The 13,285-nt window shown below is 37.0% G+C and overlaps 1 protein-coding gene across 3 annotated transcripts in view; it reads left to right on the top strand.

Annotated features, from left to right (window-relative positions):
- Kcnb2 (potassium voltage-gated channel subfamily B member 2) overlaps positions 1-13,285 on the top strand; it is a 384,499-nt gene that overhangs the window by 17,341 nt on the left and 353,873 nt on the right. For all 3 annotated transcript variants that reach the window (XM_021733630.3, XM_078017031.1, XM_005335823.4), the window contains exon 2: positions 10,051-10,725. In XM_021733630.3, the coding sequence (XP_021589305.1) occupies positions 10,147-10,725 (579 nt within the window). In that variant the 5' untranslated portion in view covers positions 10,051-10,146. The remainder of the gene's footprint in view (positions 1-10,050; positions 10,726-13,285) is intronic.

The raw sequence follows: 13,285 nt of genomic DNA, 5'->3' as shown, positions 1-13,285 counted from the left end.
CTTCTATGTATGTGAGCAGTGGTCATTTGGGCCCAGCTGGAATTATCAGGCAGTGCTGTTATTTATTCTCTACCTACTTCCAGAAAAATCTAGGTCTTATTTAGATCATAGGCTTTATTCAACTTGGCAAATAAAGTTCAGCTGAATTTTTAAACAAATTGAAAGCAACCATAATAAACTATTATTGTTTACTACAATATCTGACTAAAACAACAAAACAAGCCCCCCCACACACACACATGATACTCATTCTTCCAAGTTCATTATCACTCACTCATTCAGTCTCTTGCATTTGTTAAGTGCTCACATCATGTGTCATGCTAGCCAGGTACCGAAGATGCAAATGTGGTAAGAGATGTTTGTCCTTTTATGTAACAGTCAGGATGATGTTTCTAGTTAGAAGCTCATGTGGCACCTTCCTCTCCATTGTAGCTTTTATCTCATGGTAGGCCATTGCTTACATATTTTATAAGAGTAGAGAATGTCTGTTTACCTCCACTAGAATGTAAGTTCCATGATATCAGAGACTATGTCTTAAACCGAGTAGGGCCTCATAAATATTTGTTGAATGGATGAATAAGAAAGGATTGTAACTGATAGTGATGATGTAAGAAAAGCAGATAACCCATAAAACAAACTGCTAACTCATGAGGTCAAGGGAGATTAATTCTCCCTGGAGAAGGTATTTCATCTTGACCTTGAGTAATAAGAAACAGTTTATCATATGGAGAATGTGTAAAAGAGAGTTTCATATGTGGAAGTCATTGGATTTGGGGAATGGTAGGTAATATGAGGTAGGGTAGGTAGAATGAAAGAAAAAGTGGTTTTTAAATAAATGAATATAATATATAAATCTGATCATCAAGTTTTCCATTCAGTTAATATTTATTGTATTTTATTTGGGATACAGTGATGAATAAGATTAGACATGATCCCTGTCCTCAAGGAATTTGGAGAAGTTTGCATATTTACCTATTATATCTTATTGTCCTATATAGAATTGAAAACTTGAGACTTAGTGGGTTAATCAAATAAAGTATTCATGCCAGAAAATACAAAATCTGATGCTGTGACAAGTAAAAGGCAAAAGGTACCAGGTTCCAGAAATTCTTAAAATAAGATATAGCCAGGGAGGCCAAGAGCGAGCTAAGACATGATGTTTGAGTTGAGACATGAACATGAAGATGGGAAAGAAAAGATGTGCAAACTCTGCACAGCAGAGGAAGAATGACATTGTTAAAGAAATAAAAGAAGATTCTAGAAGTTAGAGAGAATGAGAGGCAGCAAGGTACCTGATAGAAGCACAGAGATAAGTAGAGCTCAGATGCTGCAGTCTTTGTATTGTATTGTGTCTTTATCCTGAGAATCAACAAGCCATGGATGCATCTTTTACAAGAGAGAGAGCCCTACATAATGAACCCCACAATTATATATAATTAGAATGCACCAATAAAAAATAAAAAAGAAGTGACCCTACCCCCTAACCTGCTGGTGTCTGGCCCTGCAGGGTACGGAATCAACTAGAGAGTTGAGAGGAAGGAGATGCTTATCAGAAAAGCTAGTTCTGGGGAAACAGAAGTAAGGAAAGATTCTGTGAAGTTCATGTCTCTTTATAAGAGAACAGTCAAGTTTTCTGACTGTAACCATTACGCTTTACTGAAATGAACAATATTTAGGAGATAAAGACTCAGCTTGGCATTGTTTGAGAATCAATATCTCTCTGTATCTGCATACCTATATCTATATCTATATCTATATCTGTATATCTATATCTATCTATGTATATAGATAGATAATATCTATCTATCTATGTATAAAGATAGATATAGATATAGATAAAATATATATTTTTTTGTACTGGGGATTGAATCCAGGGGCACGCAATTACTGAGCCACATCCCAGCTCTGTGCACCACCCCCCCAATTTCTTTTTTTTTTCTTTTGTATTTTTTTCTCACTGAGTTCTCAGCTTAGGGCTTCACCAAGTTGCTGAGACTGGCTTTGAACTCAATCCTCGTATCTCAGTCTCCCAAGCTGCTGAATTCATATTTTGATATGGAGATAGAACAAGAAAGAAAAGCTCTTTTAAATTTCAACTGCAAGCTGAAAAGAAAAGAATAATGAGTTAAGATTTGAATGGAAAGAAACTTGTCTAGACATCTATAGATTTGGACTCTAGTTCAAGCTCAGTAACTGCTGAATGGGGTTAGCTAAGTCATGTGACCTCACTGGACATCAGTGTTAAAAGGTATAAATGAGGAGATTGAACCAGATCTAATCCAAACTGCTTTTTGCCATGTTTTGTAGTTCTAATATCAAAACATGGAGGTACATAAAGCATGGTGTAATGGTTAAGTCAAAGAGACTAATAGTATTTGAGCTTTTACAAGAGCCATGTTACCTAACATGTGTTGAATTGTGAAGCAATCAGGACAGGATTTTAAGTGTATTTTACTTTTATTTTAGGAATGCTGGGGATCAAACCCAGGGCCTTGTGCATACGAGGCAAACTTTCTACCACTGAGCTACACCCCCAAGCCCTGGAAGTGTATTTTTACTATTAAACAGATACCAATTTACAAACATCCCTGTACAAGAATCTTATTCCTATGCATTCCAGACTGATCATTACATGATCCAAAAATTAATATTATTAGGAGGAACCTAATAAAACATTCAAAGCCTATCCACATTTCATGAACATTTCTTAATTTGGTTCTTGGAGGTTAAATATTTGCTATGCCAAACATCTAAATGAATTATGAAATTTAAGCCAGTCACCCAAATAGCAAATTGTGTCATCCACATAGAATATCAGGTAGCAACTGAAGCTTATGATTTTTATCCAAGATATTACAGGATGGCCCATTGTTCACCATTCCTTTCAGTGGGACCAAGAGTTCCTCTCTTGGTTGCCTTCTGTATTTTTCTCATCACCTTTCATCTTTATTTATCACCTTCACTCCATTGTGACTCTGGAAAGACTTTTGCCAAAAAGACATTTGAAATAACGCATCTTGGGCCCCAGTGAAAAGGGCACTTTTACTGTCACAATAGAAAATCCACTAGCTGAATGGCTGCGTGCTTGTATAAAAATTGAGGGTATTTTCTTTTTTAATGTTTTTTGTATTTTGAAGCAGACTGAAAATTTCCAACCACAACTATAGCTTGGTAGTTTATAAAAAGTCCAAGATGCCTTATAACTCAGAATTATATTTTCCAGAGTGGAAAAGGATTCTTGTGAGTTAGCCTTATGAAACGTCATTTTTCTAAAGGCAAATCTGTGTTTTTCCCTAATTTTAGCATAAATAAATAAATAAATATATATATATACATATATATATAAATGGTTTAATTCTTTAATTCTGTATTCTGATGAAAGGTTATCTAAATAAAAAAGTCTATTTCTAAATTTGGAGAAATCTATGATATTGAAAGATGCTCAGATTACATATCCTACTTATTACCTGTCTTTTCCCCTTCTTACTGCAACACTGTGCTTCTTTTGACCACTGAAAGCAAAGCTTTTAGGATTTCATTTGAGTGGATCTAAAAAAAGCATCAGTTATATCAAGGATACAAGTTCTGAATTTTTTTTTAACTGAAGAGTAAATATTTGTGCTAAAATTGATGAGCATATTGACATTAGCAGTCTTTGATTACAGAAAAGAAATTCTACCTTTTACTTTTCCGAGGACAAGGGCAGCATTTCAGTTGTTACTAGAACTTGACAAATAGTGTGCAACATTAGATGGTATGGAATTCATTAATATTTCTAAATTCTAAAGCAATCCTGGTTGTTCAGTTTTTTAGATAGCTGAAAGTTTTCAGGACCTGCCTTTAAAATAGTGTGTCTACATGTTAGGTTTGATTCATTTATAATGTGTTATAATTTTATTGGTTTTTCATTACTAAACTTTGAAGGGGCTTTTTAAAATCTCAGCAAGTCATGACATTTAAAAATAGATTGATTACATTTCTGTCTAACAGTTATGATGCCTATCTCCTGCAAATAATCTTTGTGGCTCTCTGGAACAGAAATAGTTGCTTCAGAAATTTACTACTTAATATCATACATGAAAATTTAAGAAAATGCAGTCAGAGCCATACATGGAATGATATCCACTTAAAGGTCTCAGAGCTGTTTGTTTGCAAATGCCTGTACAGTGTAGAATAGCAACACCAAACTGAAAATGTTAAACACTTAGACCTTTAGAAAAATTGTGCTTTTTATTTTCACAGGATTGCACATGTGACTTACCCTGCCTGGCTACACTAAGCAAGTGTCAAGAGTATGACATAATGCTAGTATTTTTGAGACTACAGTATAAACCCCACCCCACCCCCAAACCTGGAGTCTCAAGCTGTAATTATGATGCCATGATCAGAAAGTCGTGTTTTGTCAGGTTTGGTCCTGAACGGGTGGCAACATAATTCCACACTGCTGGTAGGAGCAGGGTGCAGCTGTGCAAAACTCAAATGTTTGTTGTTGTTTACTGTTTAAAAAGTCGCTTTTTTTCCTCTAACAGACTAATGAAGGGATGTTTAGTACCAGTGCACTGGCCAACTGATTTGTAACAGGCTTGACTTTCAATTGATCCAGTGAGGTGAACTAAATCCACCAATTACCAAAAGAAAATATTCACTGAGATTTCTCCCTCGACATAAATACATGGCTTTGGGTTGTAACTGACCATTTACGTGTATAAATTCTACATGGTTGCATAATATCTACACAATTTAAGCACTGAATTATTACATTTTATAGTATACTTATATACTAAATTGAATTACATGATTAATTCTTATGGGGTAAAATTATTATGATAGACATAATTTTGCTTATAAAATTATATGTGAGAAAACATAGCATTGTATCCATTTTCATTACTAAAATTAAAAACATAAATTTTGCAAACACTCTGGAGTGGTAGGCCACAATACCTAACCCAGAGGGATCCGACAGATTGATTGTTGGAAGTAAAATCAGTATAGCAAAAAAGAACATAGATTAAAAGTGAAAACTTAAAGTAGATACAAATATTTAAAATAATAAAAATGAAACTTGTATAGTGTTCTGAAGATAATCTGTTCATAAAGAAATATTAAAGGGACCATGGTAGATATTAAAGGGCTCTTGAAATATGAAAACCACCTTTTCTTAAGAAACTAGACATGAAAAAATGTTTTCATTGAGTGTAAGGTAGTATAAGTTTATTTCTCTCTAAAGTTAAGGAAGCTGGGTGTGGTGGCACATGCTTGTAATCCCAGAGGCTTGGGAGGCTGAGGCAGGAGGATTGAGAGTTCAAAGCCAGCCTCAGCAACGTAGTGAGACCCTGTCTCTAAATAAAATATTAAAAAAGGCTGAGGATGTGGCCCAGTGATTAAATGCCCCTGGGTTCAATCCTTGGTATATAAGTAAAATAAATCCATAAGTAAATAAATCAATAAAGTTAAGGATGGTTATTGGAGGGGCTAATGTGGAAAAGTCACAGAATCACAGTGATAGGAAAAATTAACCAAGTGTCATAAGAAGTCAATGAAGTACAGGCATGGAAATACCATGGAAGCTAAAGTCCAGCCAGAAAGGTGAGGAGGAGGCAAAGGTCCACTCAACTGAACCCCGGTGTCCTGAGCTTCATACAACCTTCTGTAAAAAGTAACGTGAGTTAGGCACAGTGTTTAGCACCTGCTATCCCGTACTCAAGAAAGGAGGCCTGGGCAGCAGAGTGGAACCCAGAAAGTAAAGTCGGGGCTGGGGTATAGCTCAGTGGTAGAGCATGTGCTTACCATTTGCCCAGCCCTGGATCCACCCAGCATGGGAGGGAGCTGGGAGTAAGAGCTTGGTTTAGAAAAAGACATGATTTTTTGAGCTCAGAAGGCTTCTATATTAAGACAGGATGTAGAGAGAACTTCATAACGTATCTACGAGTTTGAAAACACATTTTGTGGTTGGTTAAGACTGTGTGAGAGCTGGGCGTGGTGGTGCACACCTATAACACTAGCGGATCTAGAGGCTGAGACAGGAGTGTGAGTTCAAAGCCAGCCTCAGCAAAGGTGAGGCAGTGAGGTTCTGAGCAATTCAGTGAGACTTTGTCTCCAAATAAAATACAAAATAGGGCTAGGGATGTGGCGCAGTGGCCGAATGCCCCTGGTCCCCCCCCCCCCCCCCGCCTAAAAAAAAAAAGACTGTGACTGTGTGAGGATAGAAAGATCTAGGGAACAGGATAAGAAGAGAGGGAATGGAATGGAAGAAAGTATGGGGTAATAGGGACAGAGGAAGGTAGAGGGGAAACTACACAGGAAGAGCGAGAAGGGAGAAGGACAAGCTGGCAGACAGGCTCAGTGAGTTTCAAAGGTGCTGCTGACCAGAGCTTATGCTCTGCAGTTTACTTGAAATATGGCTGATTCTTTAAGCTTGATTAATTCTCTGAAGAGTATTCCCAGCTCTTCAGCTGCTCAAGAACTTATACCCTTAGCCTACACTCTTTATCAGGTAACATGCAGAACATTCTGCCAAGGCAGAATAAAAAAAGCTTTAACCACACTAACAAATAATCAGAGCGGGTCATCTTTAAGCCTTAAGAAATCAAATCAACGGGACATTCTCTTTCCCTGAGTTTCTCTATCCTATCCCTGCTTTGAAGAAAGGGCATTGAATTTCAGTCTGTTTTTCATTGTGGGATTTGTAATCAACACTGGATTTCTCATAATAGAAAGTTCTCAATCAGTAAAGAAGATATTTAGAAATTTAAGTCTTATGACCTCTCTTTACTTGAGACATATGCCCTACAAAAAGGAAAATTCACTCTACATCATAGGCATGAAGTTATTTAAGACAAATGGGGACCTACCAGTGACTCTGACATACTATTTGCTTTTAGTGATGACTTTTTCAGATAGCAAGTCACACTGTACCCTTGACCAGGAGCATGAGATACATGAGATAACTCCAGATCTCATGATGGAGTTAGCTCTCTTTTTGTAAAATCTCACATGTAATGTTATCATCAGTTCAAAAGCTTTATCTTCTTATTACTAGCATAAAACACAACATTCCCAGAATAGTAAATTAATTTTATTTTCATTCATATCCAAATTCAAAATGGACTAGACTAACTGCTTATTATTCATTTGGACCAGTCACATAATCTATATGGATTGTTGAGATGTCAATACGCCTACAGCAAAGATGTTTAATAAAGACTGGACTTAATAAAGATTCTCTACTTGAATTGTCGCAGCACTAGTATTTTCACTTATTTTTGCCTAATCTTGATATCACTGCTCAGTTTTAAAATTATTTTTAGTTCGTGGTCAGTCACTTGAATGCAAAATTTGGACATGATATCCAAAGAGTATCCAAAGACACCAAGGTGCATGCTAGGAGGTACCCATTATTTGTGGACCCATAATTCCAGGCCTTGTAGATATATAATCTATTGGGAAAGACAGAATATATGCAAAAGGAAAAGTAATTAGAAGCTAAAATTTATTTAATTGATCTAAATATATTTTTTATTCTTCATTTTCTTTCAGTGGTTAGAAACTAAGCTTCAGGGAGAAATATGAATAATACTCTGTTTAGATATACCTCCCTGTAGTGAGCACTTTGTAGAAACTCTCATTTAATTGTCATAATACTACTTATGAAGCAGATTGTAGATTAGGAAATGGAATCTCAGATAGTGTAAGTTACCCAGTCATTATAGTGCCTCTTTATTTTTGTAAAAATAGGCATTTTTTTTCATCTGAGAGGAAAGTGTGTGTACATATGTTTAAAATATTCCTGTAACTATGTAATTGAAAAAACTCTCAATTCAAATATATTTACTGGCCCTATGTAAAATACTTCTCATATTTGCATCTCCATATTTTCATCTACCTAACATATTCATTTGAGAGGATACTTGCCCTCCAGATGGAGAAATAAATTTAACTTACATGATGCAGAAACCAGAGACATGCAGAAATTGGTGTGCATTATAAAAGAGTGCTAATTATGAGAATCTCTTAAATCTAAAAATTCTTCCCATTGGTATAAGCCATTGCCTTGTGAAACATGGTGTTTGCATTAAAGGTGATGTTTTGGATGAATTGCTTGAAGCGTCATAATTTTCTGCAAAACCATTTCAGGGGAAGATAACTGTGAAGATTCTTGTTGCTGCGGATCAGAATAAGATATCAACAAGAGGGAATACAAGGCAGTAATGTTTTAAAAAAATAAGCACATGGGAGAAAGAAGTTGTGAAGCAAAAGAAGACAAAACACACACATACCTATTCTGATCTACACTGCACACATATCACATGTAAACATAGATGCATTTTAGGCACGTGATACTAATAACTCCATTTATGCATTTTCTGACCATATTCAATACTTTGGTCAGCTGTCTTACAGAAATAATGAATTGCTTCATTGCTTAACGGTATGAAACCCTACAATGTATAAGCATTGTGCTCGTTGATAGAGAAGATGGCCCTTGTTCTCAAGAGCTCCCAGGGTATTCTGGGAAAGATGTTACTGTAGTGTTGCAGTGAAACAGAAGAGACATTCGCAGAGAGTTTCATGCTTCCAGCAGGTGGGTAGGTGAGGGTACATCTTTGAAGACTTTCTGGGGAAAGTCTTGCTGTCTGAAGAGCAAGCAGCAGTTAGTCAATGGGAAAGGTGGGGGCCCTTCCAGGACAGGAGCTTGAAACAATGGTGTGTGCAATATGGAGCTGTTAGAGTACACAAGTCCCCTTTATCCACAGTTTTACATTCTGCAGTATTAGTTACTTGTGGTTAAATGAGGTCCAAAAATATCAAATGGAAAGTTCCAGAAATAAATGATTCATAAATTTTAAATAGTTTTTATTATACCATATTATTATAATTTTTATATTTTACTATTTTTGTTAATTTCTTATTGAATCATTTACAAATTAAAATTAATTGTAGTTATATATGTATTGGAAAGAACATGGTATATACAAGGTTTGATATCCCCGATGTCAGGCATCAGTGGATCCCCCACTGATGGCTAGTGCATTCCCTGTGGATAAGGGGACTACTGTGTAGTGAAGAGGGATAGATGAGAGGTAGATCAGACCTAGTTGGACTAACTAGACTTTAAAGTGCTCTTGGGACTTTATACTTCAAGTGATGGTGAGTCTTTGCAGGGTTTCAAAAGCATGAGTGGCAAGGTCAGATATATACCTTAGTAGATCTTTCTAGTAGCTGTGTGAAGAATGGTTTTTAGGTGGACAGAATAAGAGTTTGGGATCCAAGTTAAGAGGCTGTTATAGAGATGTGAGCAAGAGATACAGAGGAAAATGGTGGAGGATTTAAGAATTGTTTAAGAGCCTGGCTCAGTGGTGCACTCCTGTAATCCCAGTGGCTCAGGAGGCTGAGGTAGGAGGATCACAAGTTCTAGGTTAGCCTCAGCAACATAGCAAGATCCCAAGCAACTTAGTGAGACCCTGTCTCAAACAAAATTTAAAAAAACACTGAAGATGATGTAGCTCAGTGGTAAAGTACCCCCTGGTTCAATCCCCAGTATAAAAATAAAAAGGAATTGTTAATTGTTTAGAAGACAAAATAGATAAGACCTGGTGTTAATTGGATGGATCAAGATTTTTCTGAGTTTGAGCTTGAGCTTGAGTGACTGGATATAGGGATGGGCCATAAAAGATGCAAAACAAACAGGAACTGGCTGGGCAGGTGGAAGGCACGGTAGGTTTCACTCTGTCTGTGGCTTATCTAGGAAGACCCCATCAACACATGCATATTTTAGTTTACAGCTTGAGAAAGAGGCCCCTCTGGTAATACTTTTTAGCAGTTGTCAACATACAGGTATATACAACCTCATACACACAAGCTCTTCTGTGCAGTGAGTGCATGGTGTTATTTTTCCCTTTACTATATCCTAAAGCAAAGATTTACATCTCCCGAAAATATGCAGTAATCAATAATATACCTCCCGGGTGTAGCAACAGAATGATCCCACAGAATAGAAAGAACCTGAAGAAAAATGCAAGTAACCAAATGGTTGTCGCTCTCTTCCAGCTGTTGGTGGAACATGCCCGCCCCCAAGGGATGTTGCTTCCGCTGACCTCGTACATGTAAGGACCCTGCTGGCTCTGTGGCTCTGTCCAGTTCAACATGGCAGAAAAGGCACCCCCTGGCTTAAACAGGAAGACTTCAAGGTCGACACTTTCTCTTCCTCCAGAACCTGTGGACATTATCCGGAGCAAAACGTGCTCGAGGAGAGTGAAGATCAACGTGGGGGGCCTCAACCACGAAGTCCTGTGGAGGACGTTGGACAGGCTGCCCAGGACGCGTTTGGGCAAGCTCCGCGACTGCAACACGCACGAGAGCCTCCTGGAGGTGTGCGATGACTATAACCTGAATGAGAACGAATATTTCTTTGATCGACATCCTGGAGCTTTCACCTCTATTTTAAATTTCTACCGGACAGGGAAGTTGCACATGATGGAAGAAATGTGCGCGCTCTCCTTTGGCCAAGAGCTTGATTATTGGGGGATCGACGAGATCTACTTGGAGTCCTGCTGCCAAGCCAGGTATCATCAAAAGAAAGAACAGATGAACGAAGAACTGAGGCGAGAGGCAGAAACCATGCGCGAGCGAGAGGGAGAAGAATTTGATAATACCTGCTGTCCTGAGAAAAGGAAGAAACTTTGGGACTTGCTGGAGAAGCCCAACTCATCAGTGGCCGCAAAGGTATGAAAATCTGGATGTTGAGTGCCTGTGCATGGTCAGGAAAAGTGGTACCTTCCTCCCAGAGAGCATAGTTTGTTTTTGTTTTTTTTTTTTCTTCACTGCTTTGGTAAGATAGAGCAAATTGTGCCTATTCAGACAGTGAAGAATCTTTTCTAAAATATCATTTAGTCAGATGGTGTCATTTTTCTTGTGTGATGGCCATAAAATGTTGCTGCTCTTTTATAAATATCACTGTCTATAGGAACTGGTCTAGGTAACAAGACTATGGAAAAGCACTCTGGTTTTTCTGGTGCCCTATGGTGTTGGTGACTTGGACGTTGGGGAGGAGCCTTGACCCAGACCCATCAGTCACAGAATCTTGCAGAAGACTTGGATCTGGATGTCATTTTGAACAAAGGGAAGGTGCTGTGGTTGGAAGTAGAGCAGGTGCCTCCTGGCCTGGTTTTGGGGGGTTCAGGGAAAGAGTCCCCCTGTGTGGCTCAGAGGGATAGGGACCACCCCACTCCCAGGAGGGGCTGTCTTAAGAAGCTGTAGAAGCAATGAATCAGTGTTCAGAATGCATCCATCTACTGCTCTTTGTTGAGTTCTGCTCTAACAATGGTGTTTTTGACTGTTGGTACATAATATTTTTATGATGCAGTTACTACCATATTTTAGAGTTCTTAAAGTGCTTCAGATGAAGGTAAATTCATATTTTCACTGTGCCTGCATATATCCAAATATCAGAGTAAAATTTTTGTTACAGATTTCAGTCTTTAATTGAACTGCATGATTCAGTTTATCTAATTTTATCTACAGCTTTGAGGCTTAGTGCAAACTGATTTTCATCCCATATATTTAGTTCTGTATTGCAGTATGAATGATAAGAAAAAGTCAAAAGAGTCATCTTTAGCAGCAGGAACCTAGTATCAATGTGCCCAGTGGATGAATTGGAGTATGGAATGGAGAAGGGAAGAGTGTGTCATTGTATGAATTCTCTTGATTACTTACAGTTTTTTCAAATATTCTCAGTCTCATAAACAGTAATGGTTACAGACTATCTGAGCCTTCCTATCCAAAATTAAAATTCTGCATTATAATCTACTACATAAATAATTAGCTAGGCAGATGATCATGAAACTGCTTTTTTGTGTTGTTTGATATGTCTGGTTTTGTAGCTGACTGAATTCCAAAGGCATTTTACTTTCTGGTCGGGACATGCACCTAAATGAAATAAAAATCTGTCTCTCTCATGTATATAATGAAGAAATGTATATTGGATCAAAGGGATTTCAACTAGGTGTTTTTGTAGTTATGAATCCTTTGTTTACTTTTGTTTTACCTGTAAGAAAGAAATAGATGTACCACATTTTGGGGTTTTGGTTGGGAAAAGCTATTGCTTTTTCCTATGCCAAGTGTTCAGTTACATATTTGAGTTACTACTAAAAATATGGAGTGTATTTTGAAAGTGAATGAGATAGACTCTAGATTTAAGTGAGTATTGTGGGTGTTAAATTAACTTTTTCAAGACTTTTGGCAACTGAGGAATAAATCATTGTTCCATCAGAAGTTCTAGGAGGATTCAGCTAACTCTATAAAAATGAGCAGCTAAAGCAAAGAAAAATTGAAAGGTTAATGTGATTTATTTTTTTCATAACATGATTAACATACCTCTAAAGTTAGGCACTGTTACAGAAAAATATTTCAAATGCATATGTATTTTTTTCTGAAGAATTTCAAGTAAGGCTGGAATAGGGTCAATAACCTGATTTCCACGATAAAGGTGTACATTTAATTCCTGAACTGTGAAAGAAGCCACCATTCCATGATCCCTAAGAAGGTGATGTTGATAATAATCTATTATGATATGCCCTTAGGTACCCTATACATCAGGCTATTTAAATTTGCTTCAAAGTAGGTGTGTGTGTACAAAGAAGATATTTGCCTACACACTGTACCCAGCAACTAACAACACTGCTTTTAAAAGTGTTTATGTAGTTACAAATGATCAATTTGTCTCCACATCTTTAAGGAAGCCAAGTGAACTTTGCTACCTGAACAAAGATTCTTCAATGAATTTTCATTTTCATAAAGGATTTATATTTGTTTATTTAAATGTCCGCATTTTCCTCTCTGGTTGACTGGTGAAATACTGTGGATATTATTTACATTTGAATTATATAGTAGTATAGTGAAAATATTGCTCATTTATTCATTTATTTTAAAATTATATAGTAGTATAGTGAAAATATTGCTAATTTATTCATTTATTTTAAAATTAGGTCTATACAATATGGTATATAAACCTTTCCCTGCATGCTGCTTGAGTCATATAAACTGCTGTTTTCTGGAGTGAGTCTTGGTGAGGGCAATGCTAATGCAGGTATGTGAGAATAGTATTTTCATAATTTAAAAACAAGTAGTTTTATTATGGCTGCAGTAAGATGATACACTGGCCATCACGACACACCTAATATTATGGGTATCTCAGGCTCCTACATATGCATAAGCTCTTTTGATGCTTGAAATCTCTGTGTTCTTCCTTACTGGCTTAGGAACAGATATTCTATGAGAGAGAGTA

The sequence above is a fragment of the Ictidomys tridecemlineatus genome, chromosome 7, assembly GCF_052094955.1.
Source record: "Ictidomys tridecemlineatus isolate mIctTri1 chromosome 7, mIctTri1.hap1, whole genome shotgun sequence".
Taxonomy (NCBI): domain Eukaryota; kingdom Metazoa; phylum Chordata; class Mammalia; order Rodentia; family Sciuridae; genus Ictidomys; species Ictidomys tridecemlineatus.
This window is presented reverse-complemented; position numbering and strand designations above follow the sequence as displayed.